General features: G+C 47.1%; 1 protein-coding gene across 1 annotated transcript in view; it reads left to right on the forward strand.

Annotated features, from left to right (window-relative positions):
• FARP1 (FERM, ARH/RhoGEF and pleckstrin domain protein 1) overlaps nucleotides 1–14789 on the forward strand; it is a 310977-nt gene that overhangs the window by 230480 nt on the left and 65708 nt on the right. The window contains exons 6-11 of the mRNA XM_047756233.1: nucleotides 196–293; nucleotides 6109–6223; nucleotides 7279–7426; nucleotides 10894–10989; nucleotides 12760–12923; nucleotides 14037–14105. Of these exons, the coding sequence (XP_047612189.1) occupies nucleotides 196–293; nucleotides 6109–6223; nucleotides 7279–7426; nucleotides 10894–10989; nucleotides 12760–12923; nucleotides 14037–14105 (690 nt within the window). The remainder of the gene's footprint in view (nucleotides 1–195; nucleotides 294–6108; nucleotides 6224–7278; nucleotides 7427–10893; nucleotides 10990–12759; nucleotides 12924–14036; nucleotides 14106–14789) is intronic.

The raw sequence follows: 14789 nt of genomic DNA on the forward strand, positions 1-14789 counted from the left end.
CCACCTCATGGTTCCTAGTCGGATTCATTTCCGCTGCCCCATGAAGGGACCTCCCATATACCTTTCTTTAGGCCCTCATTGTGCGGGCACATTGCCCGGAGTGAGGCTGCCTTTGATGCCATCCCTCCCCACCCTTTCTGCCTGCCTGTCACGCATCTCCGTGTACTTGATGCCCATCTCTGTTTGTGTTCGCAGGTACCTGTTTGCTCTGCAGGTGAAGCAGGACCTGGCTCAAGGCAGGCTGACGTGTAATGACACCAGCGCCGCCCTCTTGATCTCACACATTGTGCAATGTAAGTCCCGTTGGCTCCCTGCAGAACGCATGTGGGAAACAACCCAATTTGCTCGTCCAGGGGAAAAAAATGACATGCACTAAAAGTAAGAGTCACGTCTTTGTATTAGTTTGCTGTTCGCATGAAGGCCAAGGGTTGGAAAATAATACTCCTAACTTCATTTCGTATTCTCAGCCTGCAAGCATTGATCCGATTCTGTGTCCTGGCGTTATCCTACTCTTTTCTTACTGGGACGCAATTATTGATCACTCAGTTAACGCGAAGGAGAAGCTTGAATGGACGGAGGCCACATAGACTAAACTTGTTCTGTCCTGTTCTTGGATGTGTTATTCGTCATTGAAAATGGTATTTAGCCTTCGGACATCCAACTGACCAAGATTTCTCTTCTTATATTCTGCTAGATTTCAGTAAACCAGGAAGCTGGGCAGAATCTGAGTGATGCTTGAAACTAGATATTTTAATTCTCTTCGTCTAGACCAAGAATGAATGAGGTTGTGCTCACAGTAAGGCTTACTGGTGACTCACCTGGGCACTTTTTTCCTCTTGGTCAAGGCAGGAGTTACTTGAAATAGGATATACCCTGGAGTTCCCCTTGTGGCTCAGCGGAAATGAACCTGACTGGTATCTGTGAGGATGCAGGTTCGATCCTTGGCCTCACTTATTGGGTTGGGGACCCGGCATTACCTGGAGCTGTGTGTAGGTTGCAGATGTGGCTCGGATCCCAAGTTGCTATGGCTATGGTGTAGGCAGATGGCTACAGCTCCAGTTCAGCCCCTAGCCTGGGAATTTCCATATGCCGTGGGTGCAGCCCTAAAAAGCAAGAAAAAGAATAAAGAAAAAAAAAAGAAATAGGATATACACGTTATGTTTCAGGAAGGAAAGTATGTATATTGACCAAGGTCAACATGTATAAGCACTGGTATCAAAAAATTGGGCCATTGTAGGAGTTCCCGTGGAGGCGCAGTGGTTAACGAATCCAACTAGGAACCATGAGGTTGCGGGTTCAGTCCCTGCCCTTGCTCAGAGGGTTAGGGATCCGGCGTTGCCGTGAGCTGTGGTGTAGGTTGCAGACGCGGCTCGGATCCCACGTTGCTGTGGCTCTGGTGTAGGCCGGTGGCTACAGCTCTGATTCAACCCCTAGCCTGGGAACCTCCATATGTCGCGGCAGCGGCCCAAGAAATAGCAAAAAAAAAAAAAAAAAAGACCAAAAAAATTTAAAAAAAAAATTGGGCCATTGTATCATTTTAAAATTTGCATTCTGTTCACAGTAGTCCAATACAATCAACCCTGTCCTGCTTAGATAATTGCCTAGTTAGTAAGAGCTCCAGAGCTTTGTAGGAAAGGGCATTCCCAGGAGTCACCAAATTACCCTAGTCTAACACGAGGAGGCTGTGCTTGTATTCTTATTTGTTCATGGGCATTGCTGACTATCTACCAGACTTAGCAGGTGGGGGTTTTCTTATTAATTTGGAAAAATGGGAGTTCCCGCTGTGGTGCAACAGGATCAGCAGTATCTCTATAGTGCTGGAATGCGGGTTCAATCCCCCAGCCCAGCACAGTGGGTTGACGGATCCAGTGTTGCCGCAGCTGCAGTGTAGGTCAAACTTGAGGCCTGGGGAACTCCACATGCCATGGGGCAGCCACTAAATAAATAAACAAATAGGGGAAATGATGCGAGAAAAAGCAAACAAATGAAACCTGTGTTCCAGCTTTATGCGTATTATCTCATTTAATTCTTAGAACAACCCCATGAGCTCACTATTCTTATCCCCATGTAACAAATGAGGGAGCTTTGGCACAGAAAGTTATGTAACTTTTCCCTCTTGTTTGGTCTTCCCTCTTCTTACAGTGAAGAGAGGAGGGCTCTGAATCGGCTGGACCTGGTTTTTCTTTGTTGGTAGTTTACCCAGACATGCTACTAACCTCTCAACCTCTTTCTTCTGGAACACGGCAATCATATAATCTGTTACACAAGGCTGTGAAAATGAAACAGTAGCATAAAGACTCAGCATATGTTAGGTGTTCAATAAACATACTCTTCTTGAGCCTGACTCGCCTGCAACCCTCCCTTTCCAAACAATGGGAATTTTTGAAATAGAGCTTCCTTATTGGACTAGCGACTTCATCAAAGGTCTCTGATCCTGGGTTTCCGGTGAGAGAGGAGAAATTTACTCAAATATCTGTGATGCCATTAGTCTTCTACCCCCTTCCTCCTTTGCCCCTTCATTTTTAAAATCTGTTAATAGGAGTTTCCACTGTGGCTTAATGGGGGGGATCAGTGGCATCTCGGGAGCACTGGGACACAGTTCAATCCCTGGCCGGGTGCAGTGGGCTGAAAGGTTCTAGCGTTGCCTCCGCTGTGGCTTATGTCACGACTCTGGCTCAGATCTGATCCCTGGCCTAGGAACTCCCTATGCTGCAGAGCAGCCAAAGGGGGTGGGGGGGGGAAAGTCTGTTAATAGAGTGAATCTTACCTTGACATACAGGAAGTACAAGGTCACTGGCATCCAGAAAATCCTGTGCTTGGTCTGATGGGCCCCCTCACCCCCAGACACTAGCAGGGGGCTCAGAATCCCCAAAGAATCTTGAGTTCTCCAGAGAAAATGAAACAGGTGATTCAGAGGTCCTTCTGTTTCCATACTGTTTGATACGCAGTTACCTGACGCAAGAGTTCTATAATCTTATAAAGCCCCTTTTCTGTATTTTTGAGCATCCTGTATCATGGAAAGAGAAATTTCAGAGTCCTCTGTGGATAGATTGTTCGTTTTAAATTATTGATAGGTAATTACATTATCAGTAAGGTATGAGGGAACCGCTCGTCTCCCTTCTTCAGAAGTGATATCAATATTGATAGGAAATTATCTCTAGTGAGCTGTTTTCATCGTGTCTGTTTCTATGTACACAGCCTGACTTTTAAAATTGAAAAAAAGTTTCCTCCCTTCTTTCGTTTGCATCCATGGAGGCATCTTTCAGATAGCCCATAGTTTTTCATTTGTGGCTGGCCTTAGATCTCTCCTGTATATATTTCAAACTTTTAATTTTCTCTCACTGATTATGAACAGACCAAATGGGACAAGCTGAGATAGAGACGAATCAGGCACTAGACAGATAGGCTGATGCGAGCGTGTTGCTCACGTAGCGTGGAGGTTTGGCCGGGCTACATTTCTGCAGGTCCTGTACGTGTCCATTCTAAGAATGGTACCCGGCAGGACAAATTTGTCCAAGCACATCCCTATGAGATTTCATTCAGCAAAATCACAGGGTTTGGCATTGCTGCTGCTCCTATTTTGTGCAGAGAGTAGACGGCTAAGGAATTTTTTTTTTTTTTCTTTTTACGGCCGTACCTATAGCACATGTAAGTCTCTCAGGCTAGGGATCAAGTCAGAGCTGCGGCTGCGACCTGTGCCACAGCCACGGCAACACTGGATCTGAGCCCCATCTGCAACCTACACCACAGCCCGCAGCAACGCGAGATCCTTAACCCACTGAGCAAGGCTAGGGGTTGAACCCACATCCTCACAGATGCAATGTCAGGTCCTTAACCTACCACGGGAACTCCACCTGCTGAGGAATTTCGTGTACACACCAGCTAATATGACGCCTCTAATTTAAAAAGAGTAAGTCATGTCTTGCACATTTATCAGTTCTCAGACTCTCTAGACATAGGGAAGTGCCTATTGCCGTATTTCTAAGATGAGAGCAAGTGGGAGAAGGTGACCTTCCTTGTCCTGTTGCCCTTGCAGCTTAGGAGTGAAAGGCAAGTGACTTCCAGGAAAAGATGCCAAAGGAAAAAACTAAACTTCTTAAACTCTTTTTGTTATCAAATTACGGAAAAGACTGTGTTATAAGATCCATGTGTGTTAAGAAACCCAAGCTTAAAATGTAGGATGTGTGCGAGTCGCCCCCTTGCCCCTCGAAGATGCAGTCAGTCTCCATAACTTGCAGATCCCTTGTGTGCACATTTACCTAATCTCTAAAACGTGTTAGTGACCCCAGAATCCGCGCTTTTGGTGCTTTCATGCTCATTCGCAGACACGCACAAGATGGGGCAAAATTTGAGTCACGCCGCACACGCCTCCCTGGCCAAGGTCAGATGAGGGAGCACCCTGCCTTTTGGTTTCCACTGCCATACTGTAAACACATGTCCTTTTTGTGATCTATTTAGTGCCACCCTTTGTGCATTTCTGTGCTTTTTGTTGCTGATTTCCCGGTTTCAAATGGCCCAGAAGTGTCGTTGCTGACATGCTGTGTCGTGGTCCTAAGCACAGGAAAGTTTTGATTTTACTTAGAAGAAAATAAACATGGGTGCAGATAAGCTTCATTCAGGCATGAGTTCCAGTGCTGTTGGCCACATTTCAATGTTCATGAATCCACAAGGTACGTAAAATAGGATGTTTTTGGACCGAAACACACAGAAAACAAGGTCCGTTGATGAAAGTCTTTCGTGACTCCTAGGAACCTAACCCCACATCTCCCCTAGGAATGGTGGCTTAGTATTCGCTGAGTCCGTGTTCCCGAGGACTCTATAGAACACCACTGCCTTGTATAGGGAGGTGCACTGTGCTTTCTCGAGGCCAAATGGAAGGGATGCCGAAAAGACCATCCCACCATCACCAAGTCAATCAGTAAGGGTGGCGCACATGGCAGGGAGGTCCCCACCACTTCTGTGCTGTTTTCTGTGATGGAGGGTGGCAACTTCCCTTAGGGCAAAATTTGCTCAGAAAGGGCAGTTGGGAAAAAATGTTGATTTGCCATAGCAACAGGAAGCTAGCGAGTGATTGATTCTTCCAGTGGCTCCGCTGGAGCCAGGTGAGTTGGCACTGTGGTGCAAAGCTCATATTCCCAGTAGGTGTGCTTTATGGCAACATATAGCTCACTTCCTGCCTGAGGATGGGGGTGCATGGCCCAAAGTATGACAAGCTGCGCTTCACATGACAAAGTGAAAGGTATGTTTCATAGCAACGGTTTACTAGCTTTTATTCTAGACAGCCAGGCTCTGGTCATTAAGCTACCCTTTTATTAAGCTTGTTACACACACTATGATAAGGCATTCTGTCCCAGCTGTATTAAAGTGCCATACACTGAGCCGGAGGTAGGGTCATCAGAGTCCAGTTATTATTTTAAAGTTCTCTCCTTTAGATTTCCAGGTTACAGCAATTGGGGAGCTTTCCTTGAGGTTGCGTGAAAAAAAAAAGAATCCTCTTTCTTACAGATAAAAATTCATGAGACTTTGCCAAACATGATCAGTCATTTCTGGCAACAGGACTGCACAGAATTTAAGAAACTTTATTTTTACCAAATTAGGTGACGTACGTTTACCCGTATTTCTAATCGCCATTTCTTCTACCTGATAAAACATTTGGGGTTTGCACAAGTAATTGTCATGTGTGTGTTTCCAGGGTGTTGATTTTGTCACGTTCTTAGGTTGTGGGACTTCTTTAGAGGTCGGAAGGTCTTCATGCGTAAATCTAGACTTTACTGCCTGCAATCGACGTGAACCCCCGGATTGCAGAGTGGAGAGGAAAGAATCAACCAGAAACACACATGGCCAAAGACGGATGATGCTGAAGGGTTCTTTCCAACCGTTAGGGACGAGGGAACATGGAAGCTGTCGTCTTACGTCGGCCCAGTTGTTAAATGTGTCCCCGCATCCACATTTTCTCACATCCGCCCCCAGGATCCCCGCCAGTGGGTCGCCTTACGCTGTCAAGCTAGCTTTTCTGGTTTACTCGCTGCACACCAGTCCACTGGGAATACAGCAGATTGGGAGGTACTAACATATGTGACTGCTTTTTCTTTCTTTCTTTCTCTGTAGCTGAGATTGGCGATTTCGATGAAGCATCGGACAGAGAACATTTAGCAAAAAATAAGTACATACCTCAGCAAGATGCCCTAGAAGACAAAATTGTGGAATTTCACCATAACCATATGTGAGTCTCGTTCGTGGCTTCCTGCTGCCTTTGAGCCATTTCTCTGTCCTTCAGCGTATAGGGGAACACACACACACAGAGTAACGTGGAAAGGAATACGCAGGGCAGAAAAGAGAGCAGGGGCTCAGTGAGTGTTGTTATTTATCCCAGACTCAGAAATTCAGGTTACCCGCTCAGGACCAGACCTCTGGGCTCCTTGCTTGCTTTCCCAGGAGATCAGAGTAACGCTAGAATTTTAGGACACCCCATGCTTTGGAGTAAAAGGGAAAGCGGGTGTGACCAAGTACCAGGACATCAGGGACGGAACGTTGTAAACTAGCAACAGTATAAGAATATTGTGAAAACGGGGAGTTCCCGTCGTGGCGCAGTGGAGGTGACTAGGAACCATGAGGTTGCAGGTTCGAGCCCTGGCCGCTCTCAGTGGGTTGGGGATCTGGCGTGGCTGTGGCGTAGGCTCGTGGCTGTAGCTCTGATTGGACGCTGGCCCGAGAGCCTCCCTGTGCTGCAGGTGTGGCCCTAAAAAAAAGACAAAAGACAAAAAAGAAAGAATATTGTGAAAATGGAGAGAACTTTTGTACCATCTCCATTTGTTTCTTTGTTTTGTTTGGGTCAGTAAGATATTTTGAAAGCATTCTCTGTGCCTTTTGTTTCTGGCTCTGTTTTAAGGAAGTCCCGGTGACAGTTGCCTTTATAGAAGGGGTGTTGCCTTGAACTTTTGCAAGTCGAAGGCTCTTCTCAGTGACCAGAAACCTGTTTCAACACGATGGTGTTTTGCTTCTATATGACCTTAAAGGAAACTCTTTAAGAGTCTGAAAACCTGGCTGAGTTTGAGATAGACTTTTGAGGTTTTGTGTTACCCGAGCAGTCGAGCTTTTGTTCTCGCTGCTCGACTTTGGGTTACAGTGAATGGGAGGCAGAGTGTCATCTGATCTGAAAGCCCCATTGTTGGTGATGAAATAGCTTCTTATTTCCCAAGAGAGAGTGCTTAATCTCGAATTAATAGACACAGGGAATTCAAATCTCCTGGCCTTTCTTTTTAATTTTTGTTTTGTCAGTGGACAAACACCAGCAGAATCGGATTTCCAGCTCCTGGAGATCGCCCGTAGGCTGGAGATGTACGGCATCCGGTTACACCCAGCTAAGGACCGGGAAGGTACTAAGATCAACCTGGCCGTGGCGAACACAGGGATTCTAGTGTTTCAGGTAAGAATGTTTAGGACCAGCTCAGTTCCCTTGGTGATGGAGAGATAAGCCTTGGCCCTTCAACTGTGATTTCATGTTGGGTGGTCCTTGCTAAGCCCTCTGATGGTTCTTTTTAGGTGAATAGGGAAAAACTAACCTCATCTCGGGGTTTCCTGTTTCTTTTCAGCTCCTCACCTTCCAGATTCGGTTTCCTTTGCCCTCTCTCTGTTTGGAGAATCCACGATTGCCCATTTGCTTGCATTTGTTGACCTGGTAGGATCACAGAAATCTGTTCGTCTCTCCATGAACTTAGGCTTAGAATATAATATAATGGAATCAAGATTTCAGACGTGGAGTTCCCGTCGTGGTGCAGTGGTTGACGAATCCGACTAGGAACCATGAGGTTGCGGGTTCCATCCCTGGCCTTGCTCAGTGGGTTAAGGATCCGGTGTTGCCATGAGCTGTGGTGTAGGTTGCAGACGCGGCTCGGATCCCGCATTGCTGTCTGTGGCTCTGACGTAGGCTGGCGGCTACAGCTCCAATTAGACCCCTAGCCTGGGAACTTCCACATGCCGCAGGAACGTCCATATGCCGCAGGAACGGCCCTAGAAAAGGCAAAAAATATTAAAAATGTATATATATATTTTAGACACCCCAAAATAAATACCTTTTTCACACTTGCCCATGATACCCATCTGATCTTTTTTTTTTTTTTTTTTTTTCACCTAATTTGGATTTGACCTAAGTCAGTTTCTTTGTGGTTTCACCTTTACCTATCTTAAAAGTATAGCATGGGAGTTCCCATTGTGGCTCAGAGGATTAAGAACCCAGCATAGTGTCCATGAGGATGCTGGTTCGATCCCTGGCCTTCAGCATAGGTCACCGATTTGGCTTGGATCTGGTCTTGGTGTGGCTGTGGCATAGGCTGCCAGCTGCAGCTCCACTTCGACCCTAGCCTGGTGCAGGTGCAGCCCTACAAACCAAAGGAAAAAAAAAAAGTATAGCATGCAGTTTTATAAATTCACAAAAGCTCTGTCCATGACCTGCTGTAACTTTGCAACAAAACACATACAGCTCTTGGACCCTTCCCTGTGTTTTACGTGGGGCGTAACGCTTTGCCCTCTAAAATGTGTGCATTCTTGCTGCTGCACTGTTGTACTAATCCACCTCTTTTCCTTAACAGTTTCATGGAAGTGTTATAGATATGCAGTAAGATGCACACATTTAAAATTGTTCTGTTCTTGGGAGTTCCCATCATGGTGCAGTGGTTAATGAATCCGACTAGGAACCATGAGGTTGTGGGTTCGATCCCTGGGCTTGCTCAGTGGGTTAAGGGTCTGGCGTTGCTGTGAGCTGTGGTGTAGGTTGCAGATGCGGCTCGGATCCCGTGTTGCAGTGGCTGTGGCGTAGGCTGGCGGCTACAGCTCCGATTCGACCCCTCGCCTGGGAACCTCCATATGCCGCAGGAAACGGCCCTAGAAAAGGCAAAAAAAAAATTGTTCTGTTCTTAAAACATGTGTACGTTCCCGAATATGTATATCCTAAGAAACCATCAGTGAAATCAAAACAGTACCTTCCTTATTCAGCGCCTCCAGAAGGTGCCTCCAAACTTTTTTCTCTGCTTTTTTTTTAAAATAGAAGCGTATTTGATTTACAATATTATATTCGTTTCGGGTGCACAACATAGTGATTGAATGTTTTATAGATGATGATCCCTTGAACGTCGTTATCAAATAACTGGCTAGATTCCCCGCGCTCTCTGGTATGGCCCTCGAGGCCTTTTCTTTTCATCAAAAGTGGATAATCTGTGATTTGGTTTCAAAGGGGTGCAAAAAAAGCAGCTGTTCTTCTCCTGAAATAGGGTCGGGTTTCACCCAGTTTGCAAGGTGTAAATATGCGCATGACCTCAGACTCTCTTTTGTGCTCTGTCAGGTTGGGTTGCATTTGCTCCTTTGTATCTTAGCAAAATCACCCCAGGGGTGCTCTGCTCCTGCATCTGATGTTTATTTATGATGGACATGAATTACCATGGATTTGTGTCCCAAGAGAAGCTGAAGTTGGGTTACCCATGGAACTCTAGGGAATAACATTTTTTAAAATCTTTTTTAGGGCTGCACCCGTGCTGTATGGAGGTTCCCAGGCTAGAGGTAAAATTGGAGCCGTAAGCCACCAGCCTACACCACAGCCACAGCAACTCGGGATCCAAGCCGCATCTGCAACCTATACCACAGCTCATGGCAACGCCGGATCCTTAACCACTGAGGGAAGCCAGGGATCGAACCTGCGTCCTCATGGATGCTAGTCAGATTCATTTCCGCTGAGCCACGGAGGGAACTCCTAGGGAGTAACATTTCTGAGAGCAGTGTGACATTTGGGAAGGCGACTGTTCCTAGCAGTTACTGACCTGCAGAAATAATCTAGAACTCATCCTCGTCTAGAAAAACAACAGGAGAAGGATTTTTGCAGTCCGACTATTCCATTTCAAAAATAAAACCCTTACACGTTCCTAAAGATGTGGTGGGGGGATGAAGTGCTTCATGATTGAATTAATTGCTTTGCTTGTGTTTGATACAATTGAAGTATTCACAATTGCGTGGTAATGTAATCATGTACACAGGCTGTATCTTGGAATTCATCTTCTCACCAGTGCCTAATTGCTTCATTCTAACCAATTTAAATAAATGGCTCTGGTGTTGAAGTGGGCCCGAGAGGAATTCTAATTCAGCTGAGATGACAGGACAGATGGAAGCAGCTCCCCACTGTTTCTCCACCACGTCCCACCTGCTGATCAAAGACGCGGATGTGCGCCTCCTCTCCCCCCCACCTCCACCCCTGAGGCTGTTTTCTGGCCTTGGACACACACTGAAGCTGGGGTCTCCCCTCCCCAGCCTGCCAACATGGGAGCCAGAGCAAAATGTGGACAAAGAGGGCGGCGGCTCACCTGCTGTGTGGCTTCTGTGGGTGTTGACACCAGCCAGTGGTAGAGACACATGCCCGGGGAACTCATTCTGCGGCAGTAGCCAGGTGATGTGATACAAATTAAAATCTGTCCGCACTGCAGTGTCCACACCTGTACAATGAAGTTAGTCCATCCCGCTCGCTGGCTTTTGTGCAAGGCTTCACAAGGTCTGTAAAGGACCTGGGGAGACAGTGCCTGGCACTCTGCAAGTGAGGGCCGCTAATAATTGTGGAGGTTGTTCTGGTTTTTAGTTTTATTTATCTTTCTCTCTACCAGCCCCTTGGCCAGCCTCATCTCTCCCTGGAAACAGACTTGGTTTGAATGCCAGATCCTATAATTAGAAATAATGATCCAGGAAGGGACCAGCTATTGTCCCCCAGCTGCAGAGCCCGGAATTCTCCAGCAAGAGGTGTCTTAAGAAGCAGGGGAACATCTGCTGTCGTTTCAGCTCCCCGTGAGCAGAGCAAACCCAACCCCCATGTCGCTTCTTATGCATTTCCTGCTCACGGGCTGATACCTTTCTTCTCAGGGTTTTACGAAGATCAATGCCTTCAACTGGGCAAAGGTGCGGAAACTGAGCTTCAAGAGGAAGCGCTTTCTCATCAAGCTCCGCCCAGATGTGAATGTAAGTGCCTCTCAGAAAAGAAGGGGGGGACCCCTGCGCTGCCCGGGAGGCCTGGGGATGGATGGAGCCGGTCCTGCTGGGGCACCGGCGGAACCCGTGGTCAGCAGCTATTCCAGTATCTGTGGGCTGCATATTGTCCCCAACAGTGTAAAAACACAACCAACTGCTCGTCATAACATTTCGTAAAGACGTTAGAAAAGTTAAAGATGCACTTTTAACCAAGACAGGTGCATTATCCTCCAAGTCTTAGATATACGTATCACAGAACAATTACAAAAGAATCTTTCAGTGGAATTCCCGCTGTGGCACAGCGGGATTGGTGGCATCTTGGGAGCGCTGGGACACAGGTTTGATCCCTGGCCCAGCACAGTGAGTTAAGGATCCAGCATTGCTGTAGCTGCAGCTTAAGTTGCAACTGCAGCTCACATCTGATCCCTAGTCTGGGAGCTCCATATGTTGTGGGACAGCCAAAAAAAAAAAAAAGGTAACTTCTCATTGTGTAAAAATACAAATAAAGTTACTCAAAGTTGGTAAAACCCTGTTTTATTCGACTTGGAATCTTGTCACTGAGTTAAATGCAAAGAATTTGATATTAAGTCATTATGCAAAAATAAATAAGTAAGTAAATGCTGTTGCCCCCAGTCCCTGACAGCACATTCTCATGAGCTCTCCAGGCTCCCTGCCCAGCCCACTTTCCCCAGACCCTCTAAAGCAGTCCCGCATGTGGCGCTGGGTCACAGGAGAAGGAAAACCTCATCTCTGTGCCATAAATTACGATGGAGGAGATGGATGACATCCCACGGATGTCCCCAACCGGAACTGGAGTGCTTTGTCCCATGGCAAAAGAAAGATTAGAAGTGGCCGTCTAGGCTTATAGTAGCTTGGCTACAGTAGGGCTGCGAGAGGCTTTTGCAGCCTGACCTGGAAAGCGGGCACCCATTGGAAGTTGTTTTCTATGAGAAAACTCATTTTGAGTCCAAAGGCTGTGTACAAGGGAGGGATTGCAGCGCCGTGACTTGCCTGGAAGTTGAGACTGCACAGCCCACACATGTGAGATTCCCCCAGAATAGCTAGAGCCACGTGCATGGTGAGGGCTGTGGGGACTCCCGTTTATATGATACGGCCACTTAAATTGGGAACATTTGGGCTGGAAATAAAAAATTACCATATCCCCTTTCCCAAATCAAAGGACCTGAATTTTTCAGCCTCCAGTGGTACTTGTGTGCCCCAGGGAAACAGGCTCATTTCCTGAAAGGTCCCTGGGGCCACCTGGAGGCTGAAGCCCGGTGCTTTTTGACAGAGAAAAGGCTGAAGAGCAATATGCAAGGTTGACGTGATCCATGAGGGAGAAAAAGAAACGAAAACTTGTGTTGTGGTTACTTTAGGTGGCAGGAGAGGAATTTCTGTACTTGGATTCTTTTTTTTTTTTTTTTTTTTTTTAAGAAGGAACTGTGAGCCAAGTAAGCAGCACTTGTTGATGAATTCTGGCAAAGGAAATGCTGAGACTTCTGCTGAGTACGCTCATTCCTCTCTGTTCCTCGCAGGAGTGAAGTGGGGAAGGAAGATGGTTGAGTGATGATTCTATTTGGTCGTTAGGAACAACTGTATCTTATTAAATATGGGAGATGTATGGTCATGCTGTAATAGAAGACACAATGGAAATTTTATGGGACAGCTGTGCTTTCCGCTCCCTTTGCCGTTTGCCGACTGAATGTCAGCGGGTGTTGGGGAAAAAAAAAAAAAAACCCAGTCACGATTTCCTCTTTCTAGAGCTCATACCAGGATACCTTGGAATTCCTAATGGCCAGTCGGGATTTTTGCAAGTCCTTCTGGAAAATCTGTGTTGAACATCATGCCTTTTTTAGACTTTTTGAAGAGCCCAAACCAAAGCCAAAGCCTGTTCTCTTTAGCCGCGGGTCATCGTTTCGGTTCAGGTGAGGAATCCCATCCCCACGTCCGCGTGCACTCTTTCCCCCTGAGCCTTTCCGCGGGGGAACACTGGCTTCCAAGTGCTTTGGCTGTTGGGGTGTTTGCTTGGTCGTTCCAGAAGGCTCCTGGCAGACCCTTGCGATGCTTTGTTTGGATATCTGGTAGCCAGGCGGCAGTCTACCCAGCCACAGTCAACTCCTAACAGAACTAACTGAGAAAGGATTTCCTGCGAGTTCTCTTGTGGCACAGCAGGTTAAAGATCCAGTGTTGTCACTGCAGCAGCTTGGGTCGCTGCCCTGGTGCAGGTTCAGTCCCTGGCCCAGGAGCTTCCATATGCCTGGGTGTGGCCAACAAACAAAAAACAAGGCATTCCCACTGTGGCTCAGCGGGTTAAGAATCCAACTAGTATCCCTGAGGATGCAGGTTCGATTCCTGGCCTTGGTCAGTGGGTTAAATAGCCAGTATTGCTGCAAGCTGGGGCGTAAGTTGCAGATGCAGCTAGGATACTATGTGGCTGTGGCTATGGCATAGCTTACAGCTGCATCTCCTCGTCAAACCCTAGCCCGGGAACTTCCATATGCCACGAGTGTGGCCTTAAAAATATATACATAGATTAAAACTTTTAAAAAGGATTTCCTTTCTCTGTAGAAGCAGAAGCACCTTGTTGACAGTGGGCATCGCTTCACCGATGGCTACACAGACGTGCCCATTGTTGGTTCAATTGCTCCCTCATTCCTTCAGCAAGTCTTTGCCTGTCTACTGCATGGCACATTCTGTTCTAGGTGTCGGGGGTAATAGCGAACAGACGATGCCTGCCTTCATGAAGTATACAGATGCTTGGGATGGCTGGGGTGGCTATGAAAACCAAACGCAGACTTATTCATTAAGTGGTTAAGTTCTTTGAACGTTTTCTGCTCTTTGTAAGGGAAATATCAAGAGACAGGATGGATGCAAAAGCCCCGTTTTCCTTGGGAGGGCTGTCCTTCCTGGCCAGCCGAGAAAACTCAAGCATCTCCCAGTTAGGGGTGGAGGGGAGATAGAGAGGGGGCTGCTGCGCTGCGTGTTCACGGCGCTGCCTTGCTGTCTTCTCCCCCTTCCTCTCACCATCCTCGTTGTAGTGGGCGGACTCAGAAGCAGGTTCTCGACTTCGTGAGAGAAGGAGGACATAAGAAAGTGCCGTTCGAAAGGTAAGCGGAACGTCGATGCTGCGTCTGGGTTGAGGGGCGTCGTTCTCTGCAGGGAGCAGTGCTCCAGCTCACGATTAGGAACATCTGAGGACCCGGGGACCCCTAACTCAGAGGTAAGAGGAAGCCCGCAGAGTGCCGGGATGGAAGAGGAACGGGAGCCAATAGAGGGGCTAAAGCGCTCCGAGACCTCACTCTTCGGTGGGTCCTTACCTAGTTGGGGACTTGAATTGTATTTCTCCAAACTTTTTAATTCCACAAAGTTGGGGTGAGGAGAAACAGGATTTGTGATTGCTGCTAGCAAATGCCGACAGCTCTGATGATACACCAGGCGCTATTCCAAGCTCTTTACACCTATTAACTCACGGGGCCTCCAGCCCAGCTCTGTGAGGTCGGTGCTGTTTTATTCCGTTTTTAAAGATGGAGACCCTGCAGCTCTCAGAGCTGGGAAGTGGCCCCTGGGGACCCGTCTCCAGAGCCCGCTATTTGCTCTGCCACCAGAGTGGCTAAGACAAAGGCTAAAGGGTGAAGTGACTGGGCCAGGACGGTTTCATTAAAAATGTGTGTTTTGATGTTTTTCTCTCTAACCTTTAAAAACCACAACAGCCCACGGAGAATACAGCAAAGGCTCATGTTCCCACTACTTAGAATTAACTATTAACGTTGTAACATTTGTTTCTGCAGTTG

This window comes from Phacochoerus africanus, chromosome 13 (assembly GCF_016906955.1).
Source record: "Phacochoerus africanus isolate WHEZ1 chromosome 13, ROS_Pafr_v1, whole genome shotgun sequence".
Taxonomy (NCBI): Eukaryota; Metazoa; Chordata; class Mammalia; order Artiodactyla; family Suidae; genus Phacochoerus; species Phacochoerus africanus.